The sequence below is a fragment of the Myotis myotis genome, unplaced genomic scaffold (genome assembly GCF_014108235.1).
Source record: "Myotis myotis isolate mMyoMyo1 unplaced genomic scaffold, mMyoMyo1.p scaffold_m19_p_6, whole genome shotgun sequence".
In the NCBI taxonomy this organism is placed as follows: Eukaryota; Metazoa; Chordata; class Mammalia; order Chiroptera; family Vespertilionidae; genus Myotis; species Myotis myotis.
This window is the reverse complement of record NW_023416368.1, coordinates 15,903,237-15,922,370: the sequence shown is the minus strand read 5'-3', so window position 1 is coordinate 15,922,370 and position 19,134 is coordinate 15,903,237. Positions and strand designations below refer to the sequence as shown.

At 44.9% G+C, this 19,134-nt stretch overlaps 1 protein-coding gene across 2 annotated transcripts in view; it reads right to left on the bottom strand.

The window, feature by feature from the left end:
- ADAM19 (ADAM metallopeptidase domain 19) overlaps positions 1–12,022 on the bottom strand; it is an 81,575-nt gene extending 69,553 nt beyond the window's left edge. For both annotated transcript variants that reach the window (XM_036315271.1, XM_036315272.1), the window contains exons 1-3: positions 11,870–12,022; positions 9,121–9,206; positions 4,015–4,085 (exon numbers count right to left, since the gene is read on the bottom strand). In XM_036315271.1, coding sequence (XP_036171164.1) covers positions 4,015–4,085; positions 9,121–9,206; positions 11,870–11,936 — 224 coding nt within the window. In that variant the 5' untranslated portion in view covers positions 11,937–12,022. The remainder of the gene's footprint in view (positions 1–4,014; positions 4,086–9,120; positions 9,207–11,869) is intronic.
- Positions 12,023–19,134: the final 7,112 nt, after the last annotated feature.

Below are 19,134 nucleotides of genomic sequence, written 5' to 3'. Positions count from 1 at the left end.
CGACTGTGTCTATAAGTGTCTAAGTGCAGATTCCCACTCACATAGAAAAGGTCCAAGGTATGCTCACCAAAATTGTTAACAGTGGATTCTTCTTGTGGATAGGAGACTTTCATTCTTTTACTTATTATACTTGGGTATTGCTAAATGTTTTACAATGAGCATGTTGCAATGAAAAAAGACACGAGTGAGAAAAAAAAATAAGAGACTCGTGAGAAATCACAGTAGCTGCCATTTGCTGAGTATATAATATGAGCAAGGCACTATGCTCGGTCCTTTACATGAACCATCTCATTTTATCTTCATGGCTCTAGAGCATATGACTTTCATAATACCCCAGATAGGGAAACTGAGGTTTAGAGAGGACATCCAGCCACGAGGTGGGAGAGCTGGGACCTGAACCCAGGACTATCTGACAGGAAAGCCAAATGCAGATTACCTCTGCGATGCTTATGCACTGAGTAGATAAACATCATTGTTTATTCTGAGTTGCTTCACAGCAGAAAATCACTGCCAGCTGCCATGCTATTGAACTAAGGCACCTTGGGTATCTGCTGCCTGAGCTAAAGGCCCCTCCCTCTCTCCTGGCCCATCCCCCATGCTCCTCCATCCTCACCATTCTTGGCAATCTCTCCATGTGCGAATTCCATTAAAGTCCTGCTCATTGCTATTTTGGGCCATGCATTAGCACGTGGGCTTTGATTTGATGGGAGAAGTCCAGACACCTCAGGATGATGAAAAAGACATTAGAAATGTCTTCTCTCCCCTCAGAGTGCCAGAAGCTCTTGCCCACAGCTCCCCAGGGCGCCCAAGAGTCCAATGTAGGGGGAAATGTATAGCGGTTGGGAAGGGAGAGAAGAAACCTTCATAATCTATTAGGGCCTTTGAACTTGGCTGTCCCTTCTCCTTGGAATAGCCATCCAGGGGTCCTCAAACTTTTTAAACAAGGGGCCAGTTCACTGTCCCTCAGACCGTTGGAGGGCCGGACTATAGTTTAAAAAAAAACTATGAACAAATTCCTATGCACACTGCACATATCTTATTTTGAAGTAAAAAAACAAAACGGGAACAAATACAATATTTGTATTTGCATGTGGCCCGCAGGCCGTAGTTTGAGGACCCCTGAGCCACCCCCTAGCCATCCACATGGCTCATTTTCTCATCTCCTTCAGGTCTTGACTTAAATACCAATTCACCACCAAGCCCTTCTCCCTCCCCATCCCTGCTCTCTGAGCCCGTATGTTCCTTTGTTTCCATAGCACTTGTCACCAGACATACTACACATTCACTTGTTTATCTGCTTACTGTTCTCACCAGCAGACTACAAGCCCCATAAGGGCCAAACTGTTTTATTCACAGCTATATCCCCAGTACTGACACTGGTGCCTGCACTGCTATGGATGCATAGGAGATGAAAAAAAAAATTAATGAATCAACTGAGGAACTTAAAAAACAGACTGAGAAGTTGCTTAGCACAGGGCCCAGTTTCCCCTCAAATACCATAGGATTATAAAAACTTTAACAGAGAGATTTGAAAAATCCAAAAAGCATCATCCCCACCCCCAAGCTGTTTTGCATCTGGCCTCGCACGCACCATGAATGAGGCGGCTTTGGGAAATAAACACAATAGGAAGTCGTGTGCAGTTGGAGTTCCGCTTACTAACACATGTTCAAAAACAAAAAGCCCAATTTAGACGAAAATAGCAGGAAGCTGTCCCCCAGGGATACCTGATGAGGTCATAGTGCTTGACGCTGCCGTTTCCATTTTTGTCAAGTCTCCTGCCTCCTGCCAACTCAAGGAGCCCAGGAACCACATTCAGGCCCCTGCCGCTCACTGGGAAGCCAGAGAGCTGCTCAGAGCAATACACAATAGAACCACATCCACGCGCTCTCCTTAACTTCAGATCCAAGCCAAGAACACAGAGGATCCTACTCTCACCTCTCTCGCTTACCTGCTGTGTGGCCTTAGATAAGTGTCTACCCCTCTCTGAGTTGAAGTTTCTGCATCCACACATAAGACAGTTGTACTCAGTGTCTTCCCACTACAACTTCCTATGACCTCTTACAAAGGCTCCAAAATAGGAGGGAAGGACGAGTGCTGGGATCCCTACTTGGCAAGTCCAACTCCTAAGGATTTGCCCCTGACAGCAACCCCACCACACGGACTGCCCAGAGGAAGCTGGAGGGTCAAATACTCCAGTTGGGGGCAGAATGGAGCAGATTAGACTGAGTGGCAACAGAGAGCATTTAGCCCAGAGCTAGAGGGCTGGGACCATGAGAAAGTGAAGCAGAGCCCTGAGAGAGACTGTCAAGAACAGACCCTCTAATGGCCTTTTCCTGCAGGACAAAGGGAAGACCATGCAAGGAGAAATCCCAGGCATGCAGAGCCGGCACCCTCTGGGACAGAGGCAGCCAGGTCTGTTCCAGGGAAATGGGACAAAAAGAACACATTCTTGCCGAAACCGGTTTGGCTCAGTGGATAGAGCGTCGGCCTGTGGACTGAGAGGTCCCAGGTTCGATTCTGGTCAAGGGCATGTACCTGGGTTGCAGGCACATCCCCAGTAGGAGATGTGCAGAAGGCAGCTGATCGATGTTTCTCTCTCATCAATGTTTCTAACTCTCTATCTCTCTCCCTTCCTCTCTGTAAAAAATCAATAAAATATATTAAAAAAAAAAAAAAAAAGAACACATTCTAGTTCATAGTCTAGAACAGTGGTCGGCAAACTGCGGCTCTTTGGCCCCTTGAGTGTGGCTCTTCCACAAAACCGACTTCTGCGCATGGGCCACGAAGTTTCAATCGCATTGTACATGCGCCCGTACGTGGTATTTTGTGGAAGAGCGACACTCAAGGGGCCAAAGAGCCGCATGTGGCTTGCGAGCCGCAGTTTGCCGACCATTGGTCTAGAACATATTCTCAGTCAAGCAAAAATGACTGAGATGTCTAACGCCTTAAGCAGAGGAAAGGCGTGGATGAAGCTGCATTACTGCGCGTGCTCAAGTCTCACTCCTGCCACACTTCCGACTCCATCCATCCTCCCTTCGCAAGGGACCAAAAGCCCAAATTTGGAATAATTTATGTTCTCGCTTTCCACCCAAGCTCAGCAGCCTTCCCATCCTTCTGGTTATGGGAAGGCCCCATCCATCCCTTTCTTGGCAGTAACGCGTTTGATTACTCATCTGCTTCCGGGGTGGCTGCCAAGAAGAGATGGGCAGTTGTCCGAGCCCGGCAGCCTTATCTGCAAGGTCTGTGTGGCAGCATCAAAGGGGGACCGTTGGCGGGGAAAGACCAAAGGCCTCCGTGGTCTCTGGGCCAATGAAGGAGAGCTCTCCAGCGGCCAAGCAGATTGGGAATGGCCCAAGAACAGGCAACGGGCAGGGCTATGCATGATCTATTCACCTGCTCCATAGCATGAATCAAGATATAACTGTGCTTGATGGCAAATCAATGTGGAAATATTTCTGACTCAGGCCACCACCCAAGATGAATGCGGTTAGAAAGATGGAAGAACCAGCCCAAAGAAGCCAGGAGACTGCTGACCATGCCCCTACTGGCAGAATCTCGGATTTAGCCGATCCCGAACAGATAGAGCAGCCAGGGTTGAAGGTGCAAATCTCAGAGCCCTCCGCTTTGCCTCTCTCCTCTCTGCTCTCCTCTAATCTCCTTTACGTCCTGCCATGCCCTGTGCTGCAGCTAGTGAGACAGCTGCTGGAGTCCTCCAGACCATCCCTCCCTCATCACACACACACACACACACACACACACACACACACACACTGAACTCTAAGAAGCAGCCCCGGAAATACAGCCCATTAAACAGTCTAGCAATTTCACAGCAAGTCAAGAGATTGTGGAAACACTGTCTTTGCGAGAGGATCTGCACAAAGAAACCACAGATTGAGAGCCTGGGTCACTTCGCTAACCGCTTCCTTCCAATCCTTCCAAAACAGCAGCACCTGTGTCCGGCATTGACACGGAAGTGAATTGTTTCATTTTAGACAAAGGAGGACTCCACTTACTCATTCTTCTCCAGGTCCAGGATCAGCTCTCGCCCCTCGGCCATTACCCTGAGCTCAGCTTTGAGTGGATGCTAAAAGCAACAACAAAAGAATGTCAGTTCCTAAAAGCAGGGTGGAGGCTCCCAGGCACACACACAGGATCTAGCTCAGCCCTCTGACATTGATCCACAGGAAGTGAACGGGAAAGGGTCAACTGCATTCCCAGCCCAAACATAAAATAGCTGCAATCCCAGAAGGACCAATTCCCCTCCCCCATCTGCCTGTGCCTAAAAGACAAAGGAAAGAAACTCCGAGCTGAAATGTGCTGTAAGTGCTTGCATGCAGATCTCATAAAGGCAAATGCTGGAAAACGTGATCTTCAGCAGCAAATTCTGTGCGGAGTCAGATCTGGATTCAAGTGCTGACTCTGGCACTGCTGTGATGTGAACTGGGGCATGTTCCTAAACCTGCCTACAACTCAGTTTCCTTACTTATAAAACAGATAATAATAGCCAAACGTACGGGGCTCTCAGAAGGATTAAGTGGCAGAGTGAATGCAAAGAATTTATCTGCATCTAGGAAGCCCCCAGTACATGGTGGCTATTATCTAAAATACTAGGGAAAGCCCCTTCATAATGCGTTCTCATTTTACATTATTGTGTTTTGGCTCCCAGTTTAAATAAATACCCCAGTCATCTCAGAGGAGACAACTAGGAGCACTTCAAACTAAGGTTTTATAAGTCCAAAAGAAGATACATTTTACATACTAGAGCAAATTTGCTGATGCCTAAAGTTGTTATACACCCAGCATAGGTCATTTACGATATCATACAAGAAAGTATGTTCAACGTCACTAGTAACTACCCACCTCTAATTTTTTTTAAATACCTTTAAAAGAAATCAAAGTGACAGATTTTTAAAACCATGAGTCATAGAGTGCAACAGAGCACACTATAAAGTGGGCACTCTCATACCTACCAGTGAGAATTCAAATTGACACCACCAACTCTGGAAAATATTTGACAGTATGGACTAAGAGTTTTAACTGTTTAGACCTTCTGACCCAGTAATATAAGACTATGTCTGGAAGGAACAAATGGAAGAATGGGCAAAGGTTTATTATATAGAAGGATGTTCATTAATTACAACCCTGAATAATGAAATATAACCTAAATGTCCAAATAGGAGAATGGGTAAATAAACAATGATCCATTCATATGACATAGTACTAGACAATCATTTAAATAATTTCTAAATTATCAAGAAGCTATACATGATAATCATTAGGCACAAAGACTCAAAATATGCCGAAACCGGTTTGGCTCAGTGGATAGAGCGTCGGCCTGCGGACTGGGGGGTCCCGGGTTCGATTCCGGTCAAGGGCATGTACCTGGGTTGCGGGCACATCCCCAGTAGGAGATGTGCAGGAGGCAGCTAATCGATGTTTCTCTCTCATCGATATTTCTAACTCTCTATCTCTCTCCCTTCCTCTCTGTAAAAAATCAATAAAATATATTTTTAAAAAATGTACGTTTAAAAAATAAATAAATAAATAAAAAAGACTCAAAATATAACACTATATATTTTATTTAAATATACTTTTATAAAAGGAAAAAGTAGAGAGAGGAAAAACCTAAACCAATAAATTACCATAGTTACTTCCAGGCAATGGGATTATTGGCTAATTTTATTTTCCTTTGTGTAATTTTCTGTTTTTATCATTGCTTAAGAAATGGGCTTTTATCTCTTTTTACCTCATTATTGTGGACACTTTCAAAGAAACTAAAAATCGGAAGTCAAAACAAACTTCCATGCTTCAACAATTCAACATAGGGTGGGTAAACTATTTTTGAAGGAAGACTTATTTATTTAAATCAGGGAATTTACATATTTAAACCTGTTTAAAACAGCACCAATTCTCTGGGGTATTTTAAATATATACTTTCTAACTTGAGACCAAGACACTGATAAGCTCTTGAAGTCTCTTTCAATCCAATAAGCTCTACTAGAGTGAAGTCTCTGCCCCTTTAAAGGTGAACCTAAAACCTTCATTGTGGCGTCTGAGAAAGTAGGTCACGTGCTTCCTCAGCCACTTTTGGTTGGGGCTCTGCCTCTTCCAAGCACATTTCTTCCTGTTCTTTGCCTCAAAACCTACTTCCCATTAGAGTCCTGGGCAACCCCTTCAGGGCTCTGCTGAGACCTGAACTTTCTGATCCAGGATGCTTGAGCAACCCTGTCCTCTGCTTTTTTTCTTGGCTAATTTGTCCTATTGACTTCTCTTAAGAAGTACATTTCAAAACTATGGGGAGAGGAAGTTAGGTGGATGTTTGCCCAATAGCTTTCCACTAAGGGATTCACTTCTCTGTTTCTGGTGTCCTGCTTCAGCTCTGCCAACGCGTGTCTATTCTGGTTGCTGGTCCTTTGCCACTTTACTCTGGGGAGTTCTGGAGCAAGAGCCCTGTGCAATCACATTAGGCTTCAGGGACACAGTCCCAAGTGGTTATCTGAGAATGAGCACATGGTGACAGAGCTGCAGCAATCCTCTTATCCAAGAGGCAGGTGGCCATGTGACAGCCCACACAAAAAAGGAAAGCTGATAAAAATCGAAGTACTGTCTCCCCTCCCCAACAGAGACACAAGCTGCAACAGGAGGGCAAATATTTATCTTTAAGTGGGCCATCCAAATATATTTCTTTCTGGTCTGGAAGATGCTCAGACACTGATATTTTTAAAAGATGATGTTCCTTGTTTCCAGGAGACATTTCAAGCAAAACAATGAAGCAGCATTGCAAGGATCTACACAGCTTCCCCGTCCAGCTTTACCCAGCTTTTCCCTTGCAACTCCACTGTGTGCGCTTGGAATGGGCGACGTCACCTCTCCTAGGGTGCTGACCCACTCGTATATAGACCCTAGAGAAGGGTTAAAATTCCTTTCACTTCAGTGCTGGATTAAATAGGTTTTCAGGTCCACCAGGTATTGGAAAGCTATCCTATGTATTGCATCCTCGTTAAGATCTAGTATGATATTTATTATACAGTGAGTGTTCAAGATGTTTGATGAATAAATTATGTAAATGAGAATAAGAGGCATGAGTGAAACCCACCTTTCCTCCCTCTCTCTTTCCACCGCTCGCTCTCTCTCTCTCTCTCTCTCTCTCTCTCCATCCTTTCATTTGTTCATTCAAAAAATACTTATGGTGCCAGGCACTGTGCTGACTATTTGTATAAAATGCAATGACCCAGATTCTGGGCTGACAATGGCTGGGAACAAAGACAGGATCTGGCACGCCACTTGTTTCTCAAACCCTTCCTGAGGATGCCAGGCATCCCACATCTGGAAAGAACAGAGAAGCCTCTACAAAGAGTGTCAGAGGCAGTGCTCGGTAATAATGGGTAGGCTGGACTAATTTTTAAAAATAACCTGCTCAAGGCTGGTCATCCATTAATTTGTCTAGACTTTTCCTGAAGCTATTTTCAGCCTTTCTTACTTTTTGATGAAATGAATCCCATGCACTCATTGTGTTTAAGGAAAAATGTTACTTGTTTTGATTTATCCTAACATTTTCTCTGTAAGTTTTCTTAGCAAATACAAATTGGAGCATTTTTTTTGGACATGTCTGTATTACTCTAACCATAACTGTAAGGATTCTAGGCATTGTTCTTCTGTTTACCTTTCTAGACTCAAAGGCCACAAAGTCTGAAGTCTTATCTGACATAGCTCTCTCCTCTCTCTGCTACTGTAATCTTGCGCTCAGATGTTGCCCAATAAATCACTGATCCTTTGAAGCCAAAGGGATCTTATTCACTACCCCTGCTCCCCAGCCCTCTTCCTTCTTATTCCCTCTCAGCCCTATTTCCTAAATGAGGAAACAGAGTTCACAAAGTGGGAGGTCGACAATCACATCTTCCTGTCTAGCTCTCCCATGTAAAGCCAGAGCCACAGAGAATATCCTAGATGCACAGGCCCTCTCTGCAGGCACAGGATAGCATTTTCTGACATATTCCCAAGCTCCTTGATAGAGCCTGTGCACTTGCTGGTGTTGTGGCCCAAGATGCCTATTGAATGTTAAGATATACATTGCCCAGTGAGTCCTGGGTCCCTACTTGAACTCTTATTAAAAAATTAGAGGCCTGGTGCACGAAAACGTGCACAGGTGGGGTCCCTAGGCCTGGCTGGCTAGCGGGGCCTGCTGGTGGGGAGGCGGGGAGGGGGGGAGGGTTTGAGGGACCGCAGGAGGTTGGCTGTGGGAGCGCACTGAGCACCAGGGGGCAACTCCTGCATTGAGTGTCTGCCCCCTGGTGGTCAGTGCACATCATAGCTACCGGCTGGTCGTAACAGTCGCTTAGTCTTTTATATATATACTAGAGGCCCAGTGCATGAAATTCATGCGGGGGGAGGGGGGGCGAGGGGAGTCCCTCAGCCTGGCCTGCGCCCTCTCACAGTCTGGAAGCTCTCAGGGAATGTCCGACTGACAGGGAGTAGGCCTAAACTGTCAGTCGTACATCCTTAGCACTGCCGCGGAGGTAGAAGAGGCTCCTGCCACCGCTGCTGCGCTGGCCAGCTGAGAGCCTGGCTTCTGGCTGAGCAGCGCTCCCCTTGTGGGAGCACAATGACCACGAGGGGGCAGCTCCTGCATTGAGCATCTGCCCCCTGGTGGTTAGTGCAAGTCATAACGACTGGTCATTCTGCTGTTTGGTCAATTTGCATATTAGCTTTTTATTATTTAGGATAGAAGGGTTTGGATTAGCATTTTCTCTCCATGTACATTATCTCATCAATAAAACGAAGCATGTATAACGCAGAGCAAAAATAACAATGGCGATATTTAATTAACTCCAATAGAGCCAGTGATTTTTGACACATACTTGCACTTAGCTTGTGTCAGCATTAATGTGGATTTTCATTTCCTCAACTAATAGCATTTGAAAGAGTTCTAGAAGTGTGTCACACGATGAAAGAAAGTCCCATCTGGGATTTCAAAAGTGGCAAGTAGACAGGATAGAGTGGGTCAGAAACAGAACTAACGGTGATGACAGGGCCACCAGGAAAGTCGAGTAGGTAGCCCCCACCCTCACAGAATGATGTTGTCAACTCTAGCCTCTGAAAAGGAGAGCTTTTGGCCTTACCTTTTCTCCCATAGGGCCTTCTGCAGCCTTCCACTGAGGTATTATTAGTTCATGCTGTGGCTGGGGGCTGCCTTCCCCTTTTCCTCCTGCCAACACAAGATGCACAACCATTGGAATCCCAGACCTCTGCACCCTAGCTGAGCCACATGCACTGTGACTGAGAAGAACCCCATATTGGTTCATTAGGAGACCTGCTGGATTCCAGGCTCTTAGCATTTACTAAGGGTCAGGCACTCTGTTAGGTGTTGGCAATACTGTGCTCAACAGGGGTAGCAAGGGCTCTGTACTCCTCACCGTTTATCTTCTAGAGGTGGGAGATGGACAACACACAAGTATTCTCATATGGTACAATAGGGTCATGGAATAAAGAGACACTGAGGGAGGGATCCCTATTTTAGACAGGATGGTCAGCAAAGATGGCATTTAATTGAGACCCGAGGGACCAGAAAAAAGGCAGTCGTGCAAAGATCTGGAAGAAGAGGCCCCAGGTAGAGGAACCACAGGCACAATGGCCCTGCGTGAGCAGAAGTGGACTTGGCCTGTGCAAGGAAGCAGCAGCAGATAAAGGTAGCTGGAGTCTAGTTAATGAGGGGGAAGTTGGTAGGAGACGTGGTCAGCAAGACAGCCATGGGTCTGGTATCACAGAGGCCATGGAAAGTGTCTGGATTTTATTATAAATAGTCTTGGAAAGTACTGGAGGGTTTAAATACAGAGCAATATGATCTGTATGCAGTTTTTAAAAGATTGTTGGGCTTGCTGGGTGGGGGAGAGGGGAGGAAGGGAGAGTAAAAGCAGAAGGCAAGGCTGGAGACTTTGCAGGAGCCCTGGTGAGCAATGACGGTGCCTCAGACGAGAATTACATCAGTGGAGAGGAATGAAGTGGTTGGATTCTGGGCATATTCCGGAGTTAAGGCCATGGGCAGTATTTCAATTGTGCTTCAGTTTTCTCATCTGTAGGATGAAAATAATGATACCTGCCTGCCCATCTCATAGAATTACTGGGGAGAGTCACTGTGAAATTGCTTCTCAATCCACAAAGCATCCCAGCATGAACTTGAGCTTCCTAGTGGGAAGCCTGCATCTGGATGACACTCCCTACTTTCCAAATCAATCTCACCACCCAGCTTTCCTTCATCTTCATGACAGCCCTGGGAGGTAGGTGGCAGGAATCCTATTTTTTTAAGAAAGGCGAATTGTAACTTGTTTGAGGAGAGACTTGTTCTAGGCAGTGGCACCCTCCAACACTGGCTGCAGACAATCTTAATAAAGTGGTCATTTCCCCAAACCTAGGCAAATCAGTCTCCATAAAAACAGGCTAAATCCATAGGACTCCTGGGGATGAGGGTGAGATCTCCAAAATCAATTCTGTCTAAACCAACCACATCAGTCACACAGAATGTAGTAGATGAGAGAAAAGATGGCCCTAGCTGTGTTGTTACAGTGATGGGATTCTGAGTGATTCACTTTCTTTTCAGATTACTGGTATAATGCGTTCTCAATCAAAATATATCCTAAAAATCATCTCATTAGCCTTGCACCAGATTCATCACTTTGCTAAAAATCTGAAGCAATGCATTCATTTACCCATTACCTGTTTTCTGAGCACTATGCTAAGTGCTTGATATTCTGTATCTCTGAGTAAGTCCAGACTCTTTGCAAAAAAAAAAAAAAAAAAAAGAATTACATGATATTTAATGGAATATTTAAAAAATGAAATGATCTTTATGATGCAAAAAAATACTGAAAGCAATCGAAAGGCTCAGTAATGGAGGAGCACAGTACATCTTTAAAAAAAATTGTCCAAAACTTGGAAACAAGGCAAAGAGAAAGCAGGATGTCCTCTGGATGTCACATTGCGGCATTGTTTAAGAGCCCTTCCAGGATCACTAAGTTATCTAGGGGAATGGACCTCTGTCTGACTTGTTTTTATTTACTATTCATTAAAAGACTGTGTGTGTTCACTGTAGATTTCTGGTCCGTAGAGATGCAAATGACTTCACCTAGTAGAAAGATAACTAAGAAATCTGGTGGTCTGGCCCCATGGGGCACTGACCACTTTTGCATCTGTCCCAGAACAAGATTTCCACACTCTTCCTCCAAGGCCTGTACCATTCCTTTTCCTGAACTGGCTTCACCACTCCATTCACTGCCTCAAGAATGAACCCAATGAATCTTTGCCACATTCACCCTATGTCTGTATGAGAGTCATATTTTTAACTTTTTTAAGATTATAGTCCTGCGATTTTTTGATGGAATTTATAGTCATTAAAATCATGTTTTGGAAAACTTAACGATGTAGGAAATGCTCATTATGTGAAGTAGAAAATGCAAGACACCAAACTGTACATATGGTATGGTTCCAATTTTATCAGTATATATTTATAGGAACAACACTCACACAAAGACTGGAGAAAAGAGGAGAGACTAGGAAAGCAGCGGAAAGAGAAGCCAGCAGCAGGGAAAGAAAGAAAGAAAGAAAAGAAGGAGAAAAAAAAAAGAGGAAAAGGCAAGACAGGGAGGAAGGGAAGCCGGGGAGGGGACCCGCCGCTTTCTGCATGCTCAGGACTTCTCCCACCTCCCACGGCGGCGTACAACGTGGGAACAAAGCCGAGTTCCCGGGGGGCTCCCGGGCTGGGGGCGAAAGGGGGCAGCCCCGCGGAGTTGCGGGTGGGGGGGCAACCGCCAGGTCCCTGGACCACCTAGCTCACCCACCTCCATCTTCACCCCAGCCCCCGGCCCCGCCACTTACTTCTGGTCCATGCCAGCAGGGCGAGCGCCAGCAGGCAGCGCCGGGCGGCGCCCACACCCCCGGGCATGGTGGCAGCGGCCCCTCGTGCGCCCCGCGCTCACAAGCCCGCGGCCATGCCGGCACCCCAGCCAGGCGGCGGCGCGTCTGCAACCCACTGACCGTCCAGCGCCTCCCTGCCGGCTCTTAGCCATCAGAGATGCTCCGCCCTCAGCTCCGCGGGGCTCCGCGGGGCTCCGCGGGTGGAGGAGGGGACGCCCCGCCCGGAGGAGTGGGAGGGGCGTCAGGGGAAGAGCCGGCGCGACCCCTGGGGAACCCAGCGGGCTCAGGTGACCCTGAGCGGCGGAAGGAGAGTCCTGGCCCCCGAGGGCTGAGGATTCACTCTAGGTGGGCGCGGCCTGGGAGGGTCCTGGGCTTGGGCCTGCAGGAGTTAAGCTGGACCGGGTTGACGCTGGAACAGCGGCCCGTTCCTCCGTCCCGCACTATTCTAGACGCCTTGGGTGACACTGAGGCCACTCACTCATCAGGTTAATGGAACCACCCGGCACAAAGAGCTAAGTGCTATGTGGAGTTGTTTTCTTAGCAGGACGCAAATCAAGGAGCCATTCCCTCTGACTGGGAGGGGGGAGGTGGAGCAGAGAGGATTCCCAGGGGAGAAGACATCCCAGCTAGGGAGGAGGAGGATTGGAGCACCAGGCAGAGAAAGTGGCCTAGACAAGGGTGTTAGGGCGGAAAAGACCTTGAGCTGTACTGAGGGGAAGTTGGAATTTGGGATGGTTAGGATTAAAGTCTGTGGAGGGCTTACTTTCTGCGGGAATCAGAAAATAACTATAACTGAGGCTGGCATAGCCCTTACTGAGTACCAGACACTGTCCTCCGCACATAACATCCCTTCATTTATTTAATTAATTAATCTAGGAAAAGAACTACCCTTTATTGCCTTTCAATATGTGCCAGGAACTCTGCATACATCATCTCTTTTCATTAGCCCCATAATTTCCTAGAGCAGGTACTAAGAGTATCCTGTTTTACAGATGAGAAAACCAGACCTAAGAGGCTAATTTGCTCAAGGTCAATTACCTCTTAAAGGTTCTTTCTCCAAAGAGTCATACTGGTGGTTAGGGCTTCTACATAGGAATTTGGGGGAACATAGTTCAGTCCATAATAGCCCATCCTCTGCTCCCCAAAATGCATGTCCTTCTTACATGCAAAATACATTCATGCCATCCCAATAGCCCCCAAAGTCTTAACCCATTCCACCACCAGCTACAAGTCTAGTGTCTCATCTAAATACCTAATTAGATATGGGTGAGGTTCTAGGTATGATTCATCCTGAGGCCAAATTTCCTTCCATCAGTGAACCTGTAAAACCAGGCAAGTTACTGCTTTCAAAATAGAAGTATAGGCTACCAGGGGTGGGCAAACTTTTTGACTCGAGGGCCACAATGGGTTCTTAAACTGGACCGGAGGGCCGGAACAAAAGCATGGATGGAGTGTTTGTGTGAACTAATATAAATTCAAAGTAAACATCATTACATAAAAGGGTACGGTCTTTTTTTTTTTTTTTTTTTTTAGTTTTATTCATTTCAAACGGGCTGGATCCGGCCCACGGGCCGTAGTTTGCCCACGGCTGGGCTAGATATTCCAATTCCAAAAGGGAGAAATGAGAAAGAAGGGTGACGGTTAAGAGTAAGACCAAAACCTAGCAAGGCAAATACCACTGAATCTTTTTTTTATTGTTGACAGTATTACAGATGTCCCCCAAACCCCCGATTTTTCCCCCTCCTCTCAGCACCCACCCCACCCCACCCCAGGGTTATGCACATTTGCATATCAGTTCTTTGGTTGATCCAATATGTTTTATTGATTTTTTACAGAGAGGAAGGGAGAGGGATAGAGAGTTAGAAACATCAATGAGAGAAACATCGATCAGCTGCCCCCTGCACATCTCCCACTGGGAATGTGCCCGAAACCAAGGTACATGCCCTTGACCGGAATCGAACCTGGGACCTTTCAGTCCGCAGGCCGATGCTCTACCCACTGAGCCAAATCGGTCAGGGCATGATCCACTAAATCTTAAAGCTCCAGAATAGTCAGTCCTCTGGCTGGGTGCTCTGCCTTCCAGGTAGCTGTGGCATCAGTGGCATCCCCGTGGTCCTAGGCAGTAGCCCTGCCCCTGTGGCTTTTTGCAGCAACCCTGCCCCTTGAGGCTCTAGGCCTGGGCAGCCTGGCTCCCAGAACCCAGGAGGGGGACTCACCCTCTGAAACCAAGAAAGAGCCTTGCCTTCTAGGCCTGTATGCTCTCCGCCTGTAGAGGGAAGGAAGGGCAACCCTGATGATCTCTGAATCACCTTCAGGATCATCCTTCCCTTTCCTTAAAGGATAAAGCATGCCCAGTAACTCCACTGTTCTGTCCTGTAGAATCACAGGAGTCCAAAAAGCCTTTCTTATTTCGTCCTGACTCTGTTCCCTTTGGTCCGAACTGGTTCTCAGCTGGTATACTCGCATCTCTATTCTTGGCTTCTGTTAAAATGGCTGGTTAACTGCATTGGTCATCTTATTGCAACCATCTTGGTGTCCTATAGGTTCTTATCTCCAAATACAGTGGCTTCAACATATGGATGGAGGTAGGGGACATAATTCAGTCCATAACAGGGGCTTTCCCCCCAGAGCCATGAAAATAGGATTCTAGTCCCAGCTCTCTCCAACCAGCTCTGTGACTTTGGGTAAGTCACTTCTTTCTGGGCCTGAATGCCTGATCAATGACCTGGAATGGGAATGGCTACCCCGATCCATCTCACCCAAGAGCTATGAGAAGCTGTTCAGATAATGATGGTGAAAGTGCTGTGCCAGGCAACAAATGCTGAAATGCCAAGTCTAACTGATTCTATGGACCATCTACTTGCAAAAGGCACGCAAACTCCATACTTGAAATTTGTTTCCATTTGCTGGCACTCAGCTGATCAGTAGTAAATCAGCATGTACCCCTGAACACTGGGAAGTGGCTCACAAGAGAAAAAGTCTGGTGGTTATGGAACTTTGACCAAGGAGTGATAAAGTTTCTATTCTGTTTCTTACCCACCCCCTTCACAGTTATACACAGGCACAAACATATACAGAACTTTTGACCCCCTTGGAAGCCTTCCCATTTACTTGTAAAGAATGTATTCGTTGTTTTTTTAAAAAATACTACATCTCTACGTAGTTTTTTAAATCTTCATGACATATAACTACTAATTACATTTCTGGGAAACTATCCTAAAAATAAAATAATCTGCAATGCACACAAAGATTTATGGACTAGAATGTTCATAGTGGTGCTATTTATAATAATGAAAATATTGGAAACAACCTAAATATCAAATTGTGAAAGAACAGTTAATAAATTACAGAATATCCATATGATGGATTACTGTGAAGGCATTTAAAATAACTTTTACAAAGAGTTTATGCTCTAATGTTAAATGAAAAAAAGCAGGGTCCACAATTACATTTAAGTATGACCTCAGCTATGTAAATAAGACATTTTAAAAAAAGACTAAGAGGAAATGTGCTAAAAATGTTTATAGTGGTTACCTCTAGGTGGTGAAACTTTGGATGAATGAAAGTTTTTGGTTCAGCTTGTTTTTTTTGGGGGGGGGGGAGTTTGGTTGGTTGTTTATTTTCGTGGGGTTTTTTTTCTCTCTTAGTTCCTACAATACTTAGGTATGACTTTAGTAATGGGGGTGGGTGGGTAAATTGTAAAGACAGGAAAAAAACTCAGAAGGAATAATAGTTTATCCTGGTGGCTTAGAAAGTTTTGCATACTTGACTTCTCTCCTCTCATGTTAGGGAAACTGAGGCAGGGTTAAAGCTACAAGTTTCAAACTTCTGGAGTCCAGGTGACCCAGGTCACTGTTCCCATCTACAGTATACTAAAATGGTTAGGAGGTGGCCATTCCTGCCAGGGTTTAAATCCTTTTGCTGTCCTTAACTGGCTGTAGTACCAGGGGCAAAAAAAAAAGCTTTTCTGTAATTTTGTTCCCTCATCTATAAAGGATGCTGATAATGATAGTTCCTAGCTCAGGAAAGAGTGATGATAGGGAATCCTATATAATAAAAAGCTAATATGCAAATTGTCCCCTCAGGAGTTTGACCAACTGGGAGTTCTACTGCTTGCTATGATGTGTGCTGACCACCAGGGGGTAGTGCAGAATGAAGGAAGGCCCCACCCAGCAGCCAGAAGGCCCCGATCGGCCCTGATTGCCGGCCAGGCTTAGGGACCCTACCTATGCACGAATTTCGTGCATTGGGCCTCTAATATATATAATGAAATCACTTTAACCAAGCTAATAAATTATTAACTAACATGAAGGTTGAGGCATTAGGAAAAACTCCATTCTTTTTCTAACTAGCCCAGGAACTTAAATTTTTAAATATTCCAGTCCTGCATGAACATCGGACTTCCAGATAACCCTCTAATTGTCCCCTGAAGGAGTTACAGATCCAGGCCATCTGACTACCACCTGACTCAACGGATACACCCCCTTGACACCCATTATCCAGACACTGGGTCTGACCAGAGCTCCTGGCTCCACTCATCCTGCCTGCCTGACGTCTGTCTGATCGCCATCCTGGAGTGATCTTAGAGCTGAGCATGCAGGACTGATAATTCCAGAGAATGTACTTTTTACTAGAATAACTTTTAACTTTCTTTTCTCCTTTGGAACACTTCTGGGGTTTTGCCTAGCTATGCTCCCAGTTTGCAAACTATCAGACCCTTGAGTAAATCTTTATCATTTATTTCTAGCAAAGCCTCCGGACTTTTTGAGTTCACTCAACATAGCTCATTGAGTTTTTGTGAAGCTTAAATGGGTGCTTAACGTAGTACCTCTCACATAGTAAGCAGTCAAATGCTAGCTTTTATGATCTTCCTTCTACTGCTAATAAGCACGGGGGTGGGGAACATATTTATAACCTTTAGTTTGTGCTTTTAGTTGTGTAATGTGTGAAGAGCCTAATTATGTACTGATTCTTTCATGATTATCAGAGATAATGATCAGGTCATACTGCAATTGTCTTTTTCTTACCCCACCCCCACTACACGTTAGCCCTTTGTGAATAGGAGCTGGACCTTCTCCTAGTCTCATCCTCCCAGCACGATACATGTTTAATTAAATAAATTATTGATTAAGTGATTAATGATAGTTATTTCATTCTGGCTCTGCACAAACTTTCAAGTTACTCGTGGGAGAATTGTCTTCATTGGCCCATACTTTGAGAATAGTGTTGGCCCTGTGATAATTTGCTATCATTTTCCCAGCAACCAGCACTTTTTTAAAGTTCAGTTTATTCAAGTATAATTTACATACATTAACAGTCTCCATGTTTGTTTGTTTTTTTTAGTAAACATGGCTCTGCGTTTTGGAAAATGCATATGACCAAATAATCTCTTCCACAATCAAGATCACCCCAAAAATTTCCCTCCTGTCTCCTGTCACTCCCAGGCCCTGGCAATCACTGATCTGCTTCATGTTCTTACAGTAACCATAAAAAATGTAGCCTTGTGAGTCTGGCTTCTTTCACTCAGCATAATGCATTAAAGATTCACCCATGTTGCCCAATGTGTCAATAGTTCCTTTTTATTGTTCAGTAGTATTCTACTGTGTGGATGTACCATAGTTAGTTTATCCATTCACCAGTTGATGAACATGTGGATGTTCCCAGTTTTTGACAATTATTAATAAAGTCACTATAAATACTCCAGTTTTATGTGAACATAAGTTTTCGTTACTCTAAGGTAAAAAAATTAAGAGTGGGCTTACTACATCTTATGGTTAAATATAGGGTGTCTCAAAAAATGTATCCACACTTTAACAGCTGATAACTAACTTAATTTTCACTTCTTTCAGGTTTAACTGATAGTAACTTTATAATCATTCAAAGTATGTATACACTTTTTGGACACCCTGTATATACACACACATATATGTATACATGTGTACATATATGTATATACTGTATTTGCTTTTATATAAATGCTGATGCTTTGTTCTCGGGTGATACTGATGCTATTGACAAGGGAGCATATTTGGAGAACCATGGCTCTTGGGTGCCATTGACAGGAATTGCAGTCATCCTTTGCCTCATTTTTCAAACTTTGGCGAATTTTTCTCAACAGTTACCAACATTTTAAAAATCAGGAAATTTTGTATTTTTAAAGAACTCCTTATCCTGTTTTTTTCTTGAAAAATAGTAAGCCTAAATTTTCCCATGGTAACAATTGGCTAGAGATCAGTAGAAGCTGCTCCTTTTAGGTTGAACATTTGTTCATTTTGTCACAGTCACTGACCACCCACAGTTCACATCACTCGTTTATTTTCTAGGCATCTCACTTTGCTGTCCCTGTAAAAGATGTGGGGACATAATACAGAATTTGAGGAGGGGCAGGAGCATAGCTGCTTCTCCTTTCTGATTTGTTCAGGCACCTGGGGCTGGTTTCACAAAAGTGCAGCCCAGGCAGTGGCACAGGACCCCACTCTTAGGAAGGCCCACACGCAGCTTAATGCTCTGCTGTTGCTGTCTTGACATTCTTAGTACTTTTTGAGCAAGGGCAGCACATTCTCATTGTGTATGGAGACCGACAAATCCTGTGGCTGGATTTGCAGCCACTCCACACTTAATGGTCACCTTCTCATCACTAGATTACTGAGGAGGGAAAAGACAATTCCAGAATCAGAGATCTGAGGGCACTTCAAAAACCATCTTGTTCAGCAGACAAGGCAATGATTTAACTTTACAGCTAAAGCTACCAAAGTTCAGAAAGCGAGAATTGATTTTCTCAAGGTCATGCACAAATCCTGAAAAAGGAGCCAAATTGGAAGGCTAAAGTGATGAGTCTGCAAGGCAGTGAATACGAAGGCTGTCGTGAGTTTATGCGTCTGACGCATCTCAGCATGCCAATGAGAAAATTCCCGTTTGTCACTTAGCTCAGTCAACTGTGGCTGATCTGATTGAAGCAGAGGGATGTGAATACAATGGAAGGAGGAAGGGGGTGATCTTTGAACAGGTCGAGACAACTGTATGAAAGATCCAGTTTAGGATAAGGATTGTGAGGGAGGAAAAGGTCATATGTGAACTCCACCCCTGTGTTTGTTACAAAAGGCAGGCCTCCACCTAAACCCCAAATAAACTGCAAAAGCCAAAGGCATTCAGGGAATGACAATATACTGCCTGATTAAAAATGGCAATCAAGGTTCAAGGAAGCACTTAATTTCAGCCTCACTTAG